The 15,237-nt window shown below is 42.7% G+C and overlaps 1 protein-coding gene across 2 annotated transcripts in view; it reads right to left on the minus strand.

The window, feature by feature from the left end:
• Nucleotides 1–10,578: 10,578 nt before the first annotated feature.
• Nucleotides 10,579–15,237, minus strand: part of Cnnm2 (cyclin and CBS domain divalent metal cation transport mediator 2) — a 130,350-nt gene continuing 125,691 nt past the window's right edge. For both annotated transcript variants that reach the window (XM_005333610.5, XM_005333611.5), the window contains 2 exons: nt 12,369–12,553; nt 10,579–11,548 (listed from right to left, as the gene is read on the minus strand). In XM_005333610.5, coding sequence (XP_005333667.1) covers nt 11,339–11,548; nt 12,369–12,553 — 395 coding nt within the window. In that variant the 3' untranslated portion in view covers nt 10,579–11,338. The remainder of the gene's footprint in view (nt 11,549–12,368; nt 12,554–15,237) is intronic.

The following is a 15,237-nucleotide window of genomic DNA, read 5'->3' on the forward strand; positions in this document are numbered from 1 at the left end:
GCCTCATGACTTGCACTTTAGATTGCAGTCAGAATGTGTTTCATGACATAACTTAATCTATGGAGAATATATGCTCCTTTGAAAGAATAACTTTAGAAATGCTATTGCATATAAAAATTAGATGCTATCTTTTTTAAAATGTTAGAGAATGTGGTTGCTGTAACTGGTTATTCTCATCTAAGATGAAGACATTGCCCAGTTTTATATAGATTGAATTTTTCTCAAACTCAAATCTTTAAATGGCTTATTATAACTACAGGGCTATTTTATTTACATATTTTCCCTTTCACAGCAAAGTTCACTTTGCTTTATTTTCCACACTTTTTATATTGTGTTCATATAAGAGTTGCTTAATAGCTAAAGAATTCTGTGTGTTCAAGGTCTAAGAAGTGGAAAGCACACAAGCGGAATAAGAATTCCTCTGTTAGCCATAACTTTCTTCAGGACCACCAGAACATATTATGAAAAAAATCTTAAGACCCAAGGGGCTGGTAGAGCACTTGCCTGGCGTGTATGAGGCTGCTGGTTCCATCCCCAGCACCATACAGACACAAAAAAATGTAAGACCCAGAGTAATGTGGTACTTCTCTATATACTTTTTTTTTTTAAGTTGGACACAATAACTTTGTTATTATGTGGTGCTGAGGATAGAACCCAGTCCTCACACATGTGGGGCAAATGCACCACCACTGAGCTACAACCCTAACCCTGTACACTTTTGGGGGTGGTTGGGTGAAGGGAACTGGGGATTGAACTCGGGCACTCAACCACTGAGCTACATCTCCAGTCCTATTCTGTATTTTATTTAGAGGCAGAGTTGCTTAGTGCACCTTGCTGAGGCTGGCTTTGAACTCATGATCCTCCTGTCTCAGCCTCCTGGCCACTGGGATTATAGGCATGTGCCACCATGCTCGGCCTGTATACTCTTCTTAAATGTGTGCTATGGAGTCAGTATTGTGGGCTGGCACTCGGAGCAGATATGATTGGACTTTTTAAAACGTGAATTTCTATTGCCAGTAGTTAAGAAAGCTGAATTTAAAATATATACTTTTCCTTTGTTTTTAAGCCCTGAAGAATTTAGGTCAATCATCTTTTTCTAATTTTTTTCCTAGTTGTAGATGGACACAATACTTTTATTACTTTTTTAATATATTATTTTTTAGTTGTGGGGGATACAATACCTTTATTTTTATGTGGTTCTGAGGATCGAACCCAGTGCCTCATGCATGCTAGGCAAGCACTCTACCACTGAGCCACAACCCCAGCCCCAATACATTTATTTTTTTGTAGTGCTGAGGATCAAACCTAGTGCCTCACAAGTGTTAGGTAAGCGCTCCACTGCTGAGCCACAACCCCAGCTCTAGATCAACTATCTTTTGAGACTTTTTTCATAGCTATTCTGAAAACATCAATTTACAGGTTTTGTAGAATATCAGGCATCCTTTTTGAGTGCTAGACTGAACTCCCAAGCTTAAGATTGTGTACTAACAGGGACCTAGGCATATGAAACAACTGATCAGAGGCACAGGAAACCCAGGCACTATCAGGTTCTCTCAGAGAGGAATTGACCATCTGCAGAGATGGTCAGTTAAAGCTCTGGTGGAATATCTCAGGAATGGTTTGAAGCCAAAAAGATTTAGTGTTGTTTTTGACCAAAGACTACTTTCTTCTACTGTAAGCATTGGTCTGCCGAGATCTGAAATAGTCAAGCAAAGCCCTCCAAAGCTACCCCTTCCTAAGATGCTTTTAGAAGTGGTTTTAAATAGGACTGATAAGTCATGTTGGAGTTACTTTTAAGAAACTGCTTATAAAAGCCACATGCAGTTACATGTCAGATTTAAAAGTACTTTATCCATGTTTAGATATTTCTAAATCAGGCTTATTTTTTTTTTAAGAAATATTTTGTCAACAACTCTAAAGCCATATAGTTTTTCTTTTTTCAGGGCTGCCTGGGCATTTTAAAGTTCTTTGCGTATTCACCACAAATAGCTGGAGACAAACAACTGCATATTAGGGTAGGAAACCTGCCCACATTCCATGTTATAGATTTTTAAAATTTTTTTTGCAACATTGAAGATTGAACCCAGGGGCACAAATTCCAGGTTATGGAAACTATTTAACCTCTCTAATAGTGGGAAAAATGGTAACTGTGATCCAGCTATTGCCATATCATTAACAGCCTCATTCCTCACTTGGTTTTGTAGTTTAGGACTCAATGCTTATGTTTCTCATGACATTCTTTCTTGGTAACTAGGCCATCCAGCTCTTCTTAAAAGTATTTCCTCAAATGGAACAATTTCAAATGGTATACAACTTTGGGAAGCCCTGAGAATGAAATGTCTGCCATGGAACTACCCAAGCAACACGGTTGAAGGTAAAAGAAAAAGTGAACTACTAATAAGAAAGAAGAATGACGCATGCATGGCAGCCAGAAAGCAGAGCCAGGTGATTTCCAGAAACTGCACTGCCCATCAGATACCGCTACTAACAGTAAAGCAGCATTTCACACTGTTCTCTCACTGCAGAGTATCTAAAAATAACAAAAAGCAAATCAACCTAAAAATAGAAAGTTAGTTTATAAAATGAACAATACAACTTTTCTGTTCTCCACTATTTTCCTGCCCTCAGACAGAATGTCTTCATCCCAAGGCTACAATAATTAGATAAAGGTATGTAACTTCAAAAATAAAACACAAGCCATGTTCTGCATAATGACACTTCAGTCAACTGTGTATACCATAGAAGTCCCATAAGATTATATTCCCTAGTAATCTTGCAGCCATCTTAGTTTGTGTAAGTACATGCATGTGCTGTCCCTGCAATGATGAAGACACCTAATGACACATTTCTCAGAAAATGTTCCTGTGGTGAATTGATGTGATATTCAGTAGTTCTTGAGCAGAGCTTTAACACAAAGTAGTACTCCTAATTGAACTCAGAACATTTCATTTCAAACTTGGTGACTTGACCACATGTCTGAGTAATTTGTATTTTCCAATGTAAAACCAAATAACCAGTTTCAAGTCCCTTTTTTTCCTCACACACAATAAAGATACCTGGGTTCCAACTTATTAATAGAATAAGAGTGGCTGAGAGAGATTGCTTCATGAATCAAATTGGGTACAAATAGGTACACACATATTTGGTCTGTATTTGTATTTGGTCTGTTTTCCCCAAAGGTTTGTAAATGAGGCCTAAAAGAATCCATACAAACTGGAACCCACACAACATAATGGAGTTGACATTTTTCTCATAGAAGATGGAACAGTCTAAGCCTCACAAGCTCCCAAGATACCTGAAAGAGAATTTGCCAAGAAAATCTTCCCCAAAGTGAAAATATTTATTAAATGTCCAGACTTCTTTTTTGAGAGAATGTCCTCACCAGATTGTAACCTTTGATTTGTGGTTGATTATTTTGAAGCAAGTAACTATTTGGGGGCCCACTATGTAGAACTCAAATGATGTAGCAAAACTGTGGCTCAGTCTAAAAGTTCCTGTACAGTGTTGGTCTACTGTTTGAACATTTCACAATCACTAGCACCCTACCGAGAAAACCACTTCAACAAAGGAGTCTGGCAACTCATTCCCCCTTAAAAACTTGCATTCTCAGGCCTCATAATCATCTACCAGAGGAGATGGCATGCCAATAGAAAGTTACAGTGAAAAATTACCACCATCTTTGTCCTGGGACTTCTTGAAAATATGAGAAGATGTGTGACCCTTGGAGAGAAAATGTTAAAACAGTTAAACAAAGAAAATGAGTTTATTAGCCATCTTATAGAATTCAACTTTTTGATTTTAATAAGGAGTCAGCCTCTAAGTTTTTAACTACTTTCAAAAAAGTTAAGTTTCCAGAAATCCACTCCAGGCTATGAAAAGGTCATTCAGTTTGTATCATTCACTTCCTCTAGATCAGTATTTGTTTCCTCAGAAGCATCAAGTTGAGAAGAGGCTCTGGGGAACACGGTTTATGTAAAATAGAAAGCCAAGGCATATCACAATAAAACATAAGAATGAACTGACATGTGTAGCTTCAAGGATGCAGAGGAAAAGCTTAGGCAAATCCTTTAGAGTAGGAAAATATGCCTCCACTTTATTTGGGCATTCCTGAGTTAAGCTAAAGACTTACCTAGGGTGAGCATAGCAAGAAAACCCAACCAAGGCTATAAGTTAGAAATGAATGTTCTGCAGTGATTCCTTCTGCCTGATGCTGCTTTGTACCCTGCTACTAGGAAAAACAAACAGGCTCCCAAGAAGATAAACTTAACTAGATAAGGATAAACCTTGTTCTACTTTCAGGAAATGGGGTAACAACTGGTAAGGTGGGAGTGGTAGTTAGGTCAGGAAGGGTCTCAAAAGCCATTCTTGTCTGCAGTTCTTCACTGAAATGTCTCCATCTACAGGACAAGTGTAAGTATACTGTAATCATCATGGTTAAATCAGTGGGGTCTATAAAGAAGCAGTCAGGAAGCTCCGTTCTTACAGCATGATTCTCTTTGGAATATAAAATAGAGTATGAATAGAGCAAAAAAGAATTCCAAAAATGGGCCTAGGAATGGATCACAGAGGGGTCCTGAAGATGGACTGGAAGATCTTCAGGATCCAGTCATGTGAGAAGAGTGTAAAGGAATATAGAAGACCTGAAATAGTGATGGAAGGGAATAAGGTGTGTATACTGGATTAATGGGGAATGTAGGATGTATACTGAATCATAAAGAGCATCTGACCATACTGCCCCATACTTGTTCCAGGTGTTTTAACTTGAGGGTGACCCACCTATGCCTGCTCTGACCTTCCTCCTATACTTCATATAGATAAAGATGAGAAAGGCTTTGTAAGTCCTTAAGAGCCAGTTGAGATGCCTGCATAAAGCCTTTGGTCTTACCCAGAAAAACCCAGTCTGGCCATTTGCCCACTGCATTGTTTTATAAGTGGCTGAGCACCTGTGTTTGGGGAGAGTTATTGTCTTGATTTAGAGATTAACTGATGGGGGACAGACTTCATTCCTTGGAAAGAACACCTCTTCTCCCCCTGAACTGTCAGTATCAGACTGTAACTTGGAGGTACTGAATTTGTACCCACTCTTAACACAGACTTTGAAGTATCTATCTAAAGGAGATGCCCTATTGAGATCCATTCCCGGCTTTCCCACCAATAAAGCTATGCTGTGGGGCAGGGACCAAGCCTGAACAAGATGGCATGGTTGGTGTTGCATAGATGAAAAGGGAAAGAGGGAACACACATCTAAAAGGGTGAACAGAAAATCATCATTTATCTAAATAGAATAGAAATAAACAAAACCTTTTTAAACAGTCACAAAATTTACAAATAAATTGGTACAAAATAAATAGGAGAAATTGTAAATCTACAACATTCGATTTATAAAATGCATTCATTATGACAATCAGCTCATGAAACCTATACACTCGACTTGTGCTTATTTAACTTCACACAGCTCTCAATACTGTGTTCAGAAAACTTCACTGCTCAAATGCATGAAATGTACACCATGATACAGTGAGTAAAGGCTAAGGAGGATGAAAATCAGACAAAGCAGGGCTTACACGAGGACCAAGGCAATGTTGGCACTGGGCCCCAACACCAAGAAAAGGCAAATTTAACAGCCCAGATGGGCAGGCAGCTTCCATGGTCCAGAGAGAAGCATTTTGTGATCCAAGGTAGAGGCCATCACTGTGGGACCAGGCAAACAACCTGGCTGGGAGAGGGGTGAGGAAGGAGGCTGTGGTCTCAGCCAACTGTACCACTGTATCTGACAAGGGACCCAGTCACCAAGAAACCACCTCTGCAATACATCATGAAAGGATTTGAGAGGCCCTACCACAAGGTAGAAGGTCTGCCTTCACAATCCTCCCAAACACTGATCATCAGGAATAGAGGTGGGCCCCCCAAAGGGGGCTGGGGATACAGAGGCCAACATAAGAGCAGCAACATGTTTTTTTAGATGGGAGGAACCCACCACTGCCCTCTCACCCAACTTAAGGGACAACAGAACCCTAAGCTCTGTGGATGAGGGGCTTCGGAACATATCTTGGTCACAGACATACTAACAGTAGAGGTGTATGTACATAATAAATAATATAAAATTAAGCATATACATTTGTGGATTTAAAGACTGCAAAAACAAGAAAAGTCAATGGATTGATACTCTACCTTCCACAACAGACTTTAGACAGGGTGGGTTATGAATCAGAAGCTAGGCTAGGGCTCTGGGGAATAAGACTCCAAAGACCTCATTCTTTCCTACTTCCTCTGCTCTGCCTGGATGCCCACTGCTTATACTCAAGGGTCCTGAGTCTTCAAGAAAAAGGGCAGGCACCCAACCAAGCCTATCGGGCCCATTAAATAATTCTCTTCAGGATGCTTCTGAAGAGGAATCTAGCCCTCAATCATTTCTTAAGTGAGTCCGTGTACATCAGATATGGGCAAACACCAGAAAGGCAAGATAATACTGCCAATCAATCATTCTTTGAATTTGTACATGGTCTCAACAGGCATTATATCTTGAAAATATTGTTGACTCATCAAGTCTGCGTTGATCTGTACACAAAAAAACCTTGACATACAAACACTTAAAATTTGACTCTTGCCACCAGTACTGTTGTTTCCATGTTGCTTAAAAAACCATCTGGTATTTCCCAAAAGATACTTAATGTGATTCTAGTTGAGATGATGTCAGTGGCCTTAGAATACAGAAAAAAAAGGTTACTTGAGCTAAGTCAAACATAGTTCTAAGAAGCAAAGAAGATTCCCAGCAAAAGGCAGCAAGAGGAAGGCCACTCTCACTCTGCCATTGCTTGTATCTGCCATCTCTTCTTCCAGTCCTGTGGCTGACCAGGGACTCTGGAATGTGAGTCTTCCATTAAGGAAGAAGCAGAGGGAAAACCAGCAAGTAAGCATTAGTTAGCAGCCAGAAGAAAGCATGCAAGTGCTAAAGGAGGAAGGCCCACTTGTCACAGCCTTGAAGGACAGCAGTATCAGCAGGCTCAGTCTTGGTGCACCACTCATCCCTCAAATGGAGGCAAGTGAACCTCAACCTAGAAGTCTCTGAACTCATCTCTCTCTCCTATCAGACCACTCAAAACAAATGAAAATGGCCCTGAGGTATAAAAATCCACTGAGTGTCTTGCTCATGGAAAAAGTTGTATCAAAAGTTTCTGAATTTCCAAAATTGCTTTCATATTCAATTCTAAATCCCTAATTCTGGGTTAGCCTACACCTCACCCAGTTACCCTTGCCAGAATGAAGCACCACTCGTGTACAGCCTAGATCAACAGCAACATGGCCCAGGAGAGAGCCATTTCTTCCACAAAGTATGGAGCAATTGTGCCACAGAAGCCACCTAGCCCCTCCCTGCTGGGTCAGCTTTTTGTTCCCAAACCTTTGCAAAAGTCCATCTCTAGGATTAGAGCAGACAGGAGTTGTGCCCCCTGCCCATACCACCTGGGAGCATGGATTATGCAGTGCAGTGTGCAAAGCCAGCCCTCCTTGGCCTTTTCTTGGAGACCCAGGGACCAAAGAGAGCACCTTCTGCACCAACACACAGGAGTCATCTGCCTGGGACTATCCCTGAAAAGCTTCTTGGAGACTTTGCCCCATGGCCCAGGTATGGCAAAGATGGTCACAGATCCCTGGTGGCCTTCAAAAGATGACAGGTGGTGTATATTTTTGTCAGCTGGGACTTGGGCTTAGTCAGTGCCTCCTTAGGTCTGCTCCTCAACCTGTAGAATTTGAAGGCTGAAATTTATGGTTCCTGCTTAGCTCAAAATTATCCTGTTCCTTTGTTTCCTAGGGGTATAAAAATGTATTTCTATTGGCATCTACCACTATTTTCCTAGACTTGGAAAAGCTGGTCCTGTAGTTATATGGAATGAGGATGTCAAGGTAAATCTATTTAGTTAGTGTTCAATATTAATGTGAAGTACTGCATTCAGCATTTGCACAAATTCCTTGAAAAAAAAAAACATTAGAAAGAGGCAAGATGCCCTACTTTGGCCCTAGGGAAGCCAACCATGTCCACCATGGCACAGAGTTCTCTGCAGAGAGTGCAGTGCGGGGGACGGGGTGGAGGGTAAGGAAGGAAGAACAGAATTGAATGTGGCACCCTTTCAAATTCAACTTATTTAAATACCAAGATTTAAGCTATTTGATTAGTGCCTTAATAAATCCATTTACAAATCTTAGAGTTCTGTTTTCCTAAGAGTTTAAATACATGATTTTGGACTTGCCTGATGAATACAGACAAAATGACGATAAATACAGAACAGAACCATGAAGGGAGGGAACCTCTAAAGACAGTTGAAAACAGCCCCATTACAAAGAGGGCAAAATGTCCTGGACATTCGGATCCCAAGAGTCTAGTTCCAGTGGAGCCTTTAGGATACCAGAGTGGCTGCTTAGGAGAAAGTATGGTCTGTCCCAAACCATAGAGCCAGGCTAGCAACAGAGGCCACTGTAGGCAAGGCCCTCAGCGCAGAACTGAGGGTGGGGGCTGCATCTGGATGGCAACCCTAGGAGAGGACAATCCAGCCAGAGTGCTGAGGTGCAGCAACTATGCACCAAGATTTCACCTAATTAACAGTCTTTTTAGCCCAGCCCCAATGACTTTACAGCTCCGACTGGCATGGGTCCTCCTAAGTGAGACCACTCTCCTGCTGCCCCAGAGAAGAAAGGGACCAGTGTTTCTCCTTCAACGGTCTGAGGGATCTGACTCAGAGGGAACATGAGATTTGGAAAAGAACCTTGTGGTTCAGACATGAGTGCTACTTGAAGTGTCTTTAGCTCTTCTCAGCTGTAATTATAGCCACATATAGTTCACATTTGTTCCTTTGGGGACCAGATAGGAACTGTTCTGGATTTTGTGTTATCAAAAGTGTGAATCAAAGGTGAAAAATAGTTAACAAAAAATGAGTAAAATCTTAGCAGGCTAAAACCTCATCCTGGGAGCCCCACTGTAGTGCTACCTTGCCAGCTCCTTATAAGCAGAATACTCTGCAAGAAGCCACCATGCTGAGCAGCAAGACAGCATACTAAAAATTTCCTGTTTCTCCTAAGAGAGGCAGTGGCTGGTATTCCCCCTACTCCCCTGATTCTCACAGGTCTTTAGGATCCATGAAGAACAGTGGGGCTCTGAGAAAGACGCCAGCCTGTGACTCTCATTCCAGAGGCTCCTGTTAGCAAGGCTGCCCTGAGACTGTACATGGAGAGAGGCCCTGGGCCTGAGAGGCGGTCTGGGTGAAGTTCTTTGAGGCTACAGAGCCTTGGCTTGACCACCTGGCTCCTGAGACCTCAGGGAAGGCAAGCACCACTGGGCCAAAGTGGCAGTTCATTGAGGGAGAGACCCCTGCTATGGCCAGGCCCAGGTTTCTTTTTGTTACAGAGAATTCTCATTTGTACACACTTGTCATATCTGTGTTGTGTCTGGCTAGATGCATCTTAGGAAATGGGCTTTTTAACTTGGATGGACATACTCGAAAAAGGGGACACTCCAGTGTGGGGTGCTACATGATACAGGCTCTGTCCCAAGGTGTCCCTTAGGGGCACTCTCCATGACCCTCCACCTAGTGAGGCCAGTATCTCTCTCACTAAGGGGCATGACAGCATCTGAGGAAGACATGCCCGTACTGCCACCTCAGGGCAAACACTTAAATCAGTCATGCATTGACACCACAGCCACCAAACTGCTCACCAGGAGGCCAGCCCAGCACATCACCCCCCACACAGCCCAACCAGGGGTGAGCACACTTCCTACCTGAGGGGGCAGAAGACTGCTGCTGAGCCCCCTCCTGCATGCAGTAAGCTCAAATGCAGAAATGCTCTCTTCTCTGTCAGTGACCAGCCACAGTGGGTATGGATAGTCCTATATAAACACTGTGGGCAGGAGAATTCATTTCAGTGTATGAATATCGCTAGCAAGATGCACCTGTCTCTTGGGCTAATGGTAAAACACAAGCTATTAAGAAAGCAGTCACTCAATATCTGCTGACATTAATTTCACTACACATGGTAAATTTGGTATTAAAGTAAGACGGAGACACACATGAAATGGCCACAACAAACATTTGGTTGCTGAATCCCTGTTTGGGGCCAAACTGACCCTGGCTGTCCAATCAGCCTCTCTAGTGCAGGCTGCATTTGAGGCAGGAGGCACAGCAGTCCTTGGGGGATGCTGCCACCAATGGGCTTCCTGAGCCCAGAGACGAAGGAAAAGGAGGACAGTTGGCTCCCTGGAAATCCCCAAAGTTACCTCCTTTAAAAACATGGGTTTAGACATGCCTTCTTGGCCCCAAGTAAAGAATCAGTCTCCTGTTCTGATAACTACATATGTTCCCGTGGGAAGGGAAGGGACGTGACCTCCACACCTCATGTTTACTGAAAAGCCCTGTGGAAGGTCTCCATTTGGCATCTGTGTAGCAGCATCCTGGGTTAGCAAGAGCAAGGGCTGGGAGACGGCGCTCTGTGAACTGGGGTGTGAGGGGACCTCTGGCTGAGCCAGAGACCCCAGGCCAAAGGAATTTCAGGATGAAGTCAACTTGCCTCTTGCCAATGATAAACCATGGGTTTAAAATTCATTAACATTCATTTTGGTGATAAAAATTCCTTAGGGTGGGAGCAAAATCACATTCCCAAGCAAACGTTAAACCTTCCTGAGGGAAAGGGGCATGGTTAAACATTAAATTCTCAAAAACAACACTTAGCACAGAGAGGCAACCGACCACAGGTCCCTCTGCATGCCACACCCCACAGTGACGACAGACTTGGCAGGTTCTGCAGTGACACGGTTTTCTTCATTCATCCATCAAGTTCGACAGCGACACCCACTGGGGCACAGAGGAAGGGTGTCCCTCCCTGGGAAGGCCACGGCAGGCCACTTGTGGGGCAAGTCCATCCTATTAGGGTCACATCATGGGACCACAGCAGAGTTCAGACAGAACAAGTTAAAACTCTGCAAAAGACACTTTTGAAAAACATGATATCTTGAAAAAATAAATCGCAACAATTTTCAACTTCATGCAAATTGAGGGAGGAGAGTGAGTAAATGATAAAAGGTACAGCTGAAAAAATAAACATGATTCTATTTGGGCGAAGAAGTTCATCTCCAAAATCTTGAACATCGTGCCCCAGCTGTCGCTTTCTCATCTCTAGTTTCTCATTCCTTCTCTTGCTGTCCTCTGCGGCTTCCAGGAAGGGGACAAAGTCTTTGGTCTCAGAATGTTGCAGGACGCAGCATGGCAGACAAGCTCATACTAATGAAGTCATGGTCTGACAGAGGCCAGAGCCTCAGGCGGGGGACGGTCGAGGAGGGCCAGTGTAGGCACCCCTAGATGGCGCCTTCGTTGTGCAGGCTGTGATTGGCCTTGCTGTGTGTCACACAGTTTTGTTCATTGAGCAGGTTGGCCGTCTCATCTGGCAACCCATCATGCAGCTCCGTAAGAGTCAATTCAATTTTAGTGTTTTCACTGTCTGAAGACTGAGGGGTTTTGTCCATCCGGGATGCCATCAAGGCATTTTGGTATTGCTGTCTTGAGATCTGGGACCAGAAGATGACACAGAAAACAAACCAAGAGAATGCTTAATTTTAGGTCCTCTTGTCTCTAACATATATTATACATTAAATCCCCCCAAAGGATTTAATGTATAATAGTAGTTACTACAGGAGAAAATCATCCTTGAGCATAAACTAAGCCATTTTTTTTTAAATTCCCTTTGAGAGATAGGGTCTCACTATGTTGCCCAGCCTGGCCTTGAACAATCCTCCTGCTTCAGCCTCCCAAGTAGATGAGGCTACAGGCATGTGCCAGGGTTCCAGGCTTAAATGGAGGCATTTTTTTAAAGTTCAGATTGACTATGGCAAACAAAATTTACTGATGTAAATCATTTCCAAATTTTGACTCAATACCAGAGAGATGAGAAAATAGACATGAGCTTCCACTACACTAAGAAAAGGACCTATCTCCAGGGCAGAAGGCAAGAGGAGGCTCTCCAGAGGTGCATCCCCCTCAGTAGCCTTGTGAGTCTCCCAAGCTCACCCCTTCCAAGCTATCCAGAGTCACTTGTCATGGGCTCACGAATGCTTTTTGGAAAATGTTGGCTCTTTTTCTCCAGATCTCCAGCTCCCAGGCCCTGAACAGGCCACCTTTGATTTGGCAGCTCAATTGGTACAGCCAAAGGATAAATGTGTTTCCTAGACTTAGTCCTGGGCCCAGCTGAGGGAGAGAGGGTTTGTGGAGAAGAACTGGAACACAGTTTCAAAGGGAAAGCACAATGGAGGGGCTAGGAAGCCCCAACAATCTGCCATAGAAGTTGGCATCTACCGCAGGGTCCAGCCAAGCCACCCTCTCTTCACCTACCTTGACGAACTGAAGGTCGGAAAGGGCTCGCACTGAGTAATCAGGGATGTAGACTTGCAGAAATGAAGAATTGAGCTGGTTATTACTGCTCCCCAGCGTTGGTGTTATTGCGTCAATCCGGTCACTTCGACTGAGAGAGTCTGAGTGATTTAAGCCACATGGGCGAGGAGGTGACTTATTTTCACCTAGAAAAGGAGAAAATGCCTCTTAAAGTAGAGGTAGCCAATGGTCGGCTCTTTATTCCAACTGAAAACTAATAATTACCACACAAGCCCCATGAGCTTATCCCAGGTGCCGTTGCCCTGCAGCTACAACACAGGCGTCCTGCACAGATAGCCTCACTGGCTTCTCAGGGACAGATTATGTTAATCTCAGTTGTGACAGAATCCTCCCAAGTCTCACAGTGGCCTTGTATCTTTGGGAGGAACATCACTGAATGCTATGAAATATACAGATGAGGGACAAGGCCTGAGATAGCAAAGTCACCTGATATCAACATAGGTTACAAGAGGATGGCTCTTACCTTTGCCAGAAACAAAACCAAAAAAAGACTGGAGAATGTCCATAAATCCATATGTGTTTTAAATGGCTCAAAATACTTCTGTTTTCTCATTCCATGACCCCCAGCCAAGCCTATTACCTTTGTCTCTAATCCAGTAATCCCACCAGGCAGCTGGAGGATAGCTCAGGAATACAGAACACTGAGTATACCAAATCCTCAAGAACCTGGACTAAGATTTTTTTCCTGTTTTTTTTTTTCCTTGTGCAGTACTGGGGATTTAACTCAGGGACTTTGTACATGCGAGACAAACACTATGACTAAGCTATATCCATGGTTCTTTTAATTTTGAGAGAAGGTCTTGATACATTTCAGAGGCTAGCCTTGAACTTTCAAACCTCCTGCCTCAACCTTCTGAGATTATAGGGGTGTGCCACCACACTCAGTTCTAAGTGAAGCTTTTTTTTTTTTTTTTTTCCGGGTGGCAGGGGAATACCAGGAATTGAACTCAGGGGCACTCAACCACTGAGCCACATCCCCAGCCCTATTTTGTATTTTATTTAGAGACAGGGTCTCACTGAGCTGCTTAGCACCTCACTTTTGCTGAGGCTGGCTTTGAACTCATAATCCACCTGCCTTAGCCTCCCAAGCTGCTTGAATTTTAGGCATGCACCACCGTGCCCAGCTTTGGTGAGGTTTTGATAACATCCTTTCAATAAGATAAAGTAAAAGGAGTTGCAGGTGAGTATTGTTCTTACTCTTAGAGGAAATTTATTGTAGTTTTTAATAAAAATAAGACCTATCCCTACAAGGCTTTCTCCATTTTTGCTTTCCCAACCATCTCTGTTGCACAGATATTAACTGGGTGCTCACAACAAACAGGTCCTGAATTGTATGATGTCACAGGTATGGAGGGGACCTATTTTTGCAAGTTTTCCCTGACAGATACTCCCTTAGAAGAGTATCTAGTCTTGCCCTTCAATTATCAGAAAGTGTCCTCATGGCCAATCAAACTCAGCCTCCCTGGCTTTCAGTGACAACCTAGTCTCACTTCCACTCCAGAGTACTACTGGACAACTTTTATTCCTCTGCTATTTGAAAAAAATAGTCCTTAAAATATGAGGAGAGTCAAGTCCCCCTGTAGTCTACTCTTTTCCAGGCCAAATGCTTTTTTTTAGTTTTAGATGGGCACAATACCTTTGTTTTTATTTATTTATTTATTCATTCATTCATTCATTTATTTGTGGTGCCGAGGATCGAGCCCAGGGCTCACACATGCTAGGCGAGTGCTCTACTGCTGAGCCACAACCCTAGCCCCTCAGCTGCTGTTCTTTATACCATGTGTTACCAACCCTTCAGCCCATCCTGATCCCCCATCTTAACCTCCATTTGTAAATGTCCCTCTTTAAATAAGACATTTGGAATAAACATTAGTGCTCTGGGACTCTCAGATGATGAATCTGTTTTCTTTTAAGATTTCCATCTCAAAACTTTTATGTCTACAATTGTCATGTCATTAACCAGTTTTCCACTGCTAGTCAAAATTAAATTCAGTGTAGCAGTTTCTCGTGTTTCTTTCCACTATCTTCTATAAGAACAAGGCACATTAATAATTTATCAATGCAGATGGAACTTTAGAACAGGTGACCAAGTTTGTTAAGCTTCAAATTCATTATCTGTAAAAAGTGCACAATAAAGTACCTACCTCATAAGATCTGAGGGGTAAAAAGAAAAACAAAATGCTTAGCATAACATCTGACACTCAGTATGAACTTGATAAAAGTGCCTTGTTAACATTTCATATTCTCTCCTATTAGCTTCCTCAGACTCTTCATTACGCACCAATCCTCAGGACAAAGTCTTTCCTCGTGGTGATAATGTCACCCACAATAACAGAAACATGAGGAGTTGTTTCTTGGGCTTTTTTTTTTTTTTTTATTAAACCCAGGGGTGCTTTACCTCTGAGCCACATCCTCAGCTCTTTTTATTTTAAAAAAAAATATATATATATATAATAGTTGTAGGTGGACACAATATCTTTATTTTATTTTTATGTGGTGCTGAGGATCGAACCCAGTGCCTCACTTGTGCTAAGTGATCACTCTGCCACTGAACCACAACCCCAGTCCCCCTTTTTATTTGAGACAGGGTCACACTATGTTGCTTAGGGCCTCGTTAAATTGCTGAGGCTGGCCTCTAACCTGTGATCCTCCTGCATCAGCCTCCTGAGTTGCTGGGATTACAGGATGCACCACCTCACCTGCTTTGCCTCTATTACTTCTTTGAGACAAGGGATCCTACTGTACCTCTGGGCTTTGGCCATAAATCCCATCAGCATTTCTATAGATAACTTTTTTCAGGGGGTGGGGT

Source organism: Ictidomys tridecemlineatus, chromosome 1 (assembly GCF_052094955.1).
Source record: "Ictidomys tridecemlineatus isolate mIctTri1 chromosome 1, mIctTri1.hap1, whole genome shotgun sequence".
Lineage (NCBI taxonomy): Eukaryota > Metazoa > Chordata > Mammalia > Rodentia > Sciuridae > Ictidomys > Ictidomys tridecemlineatus.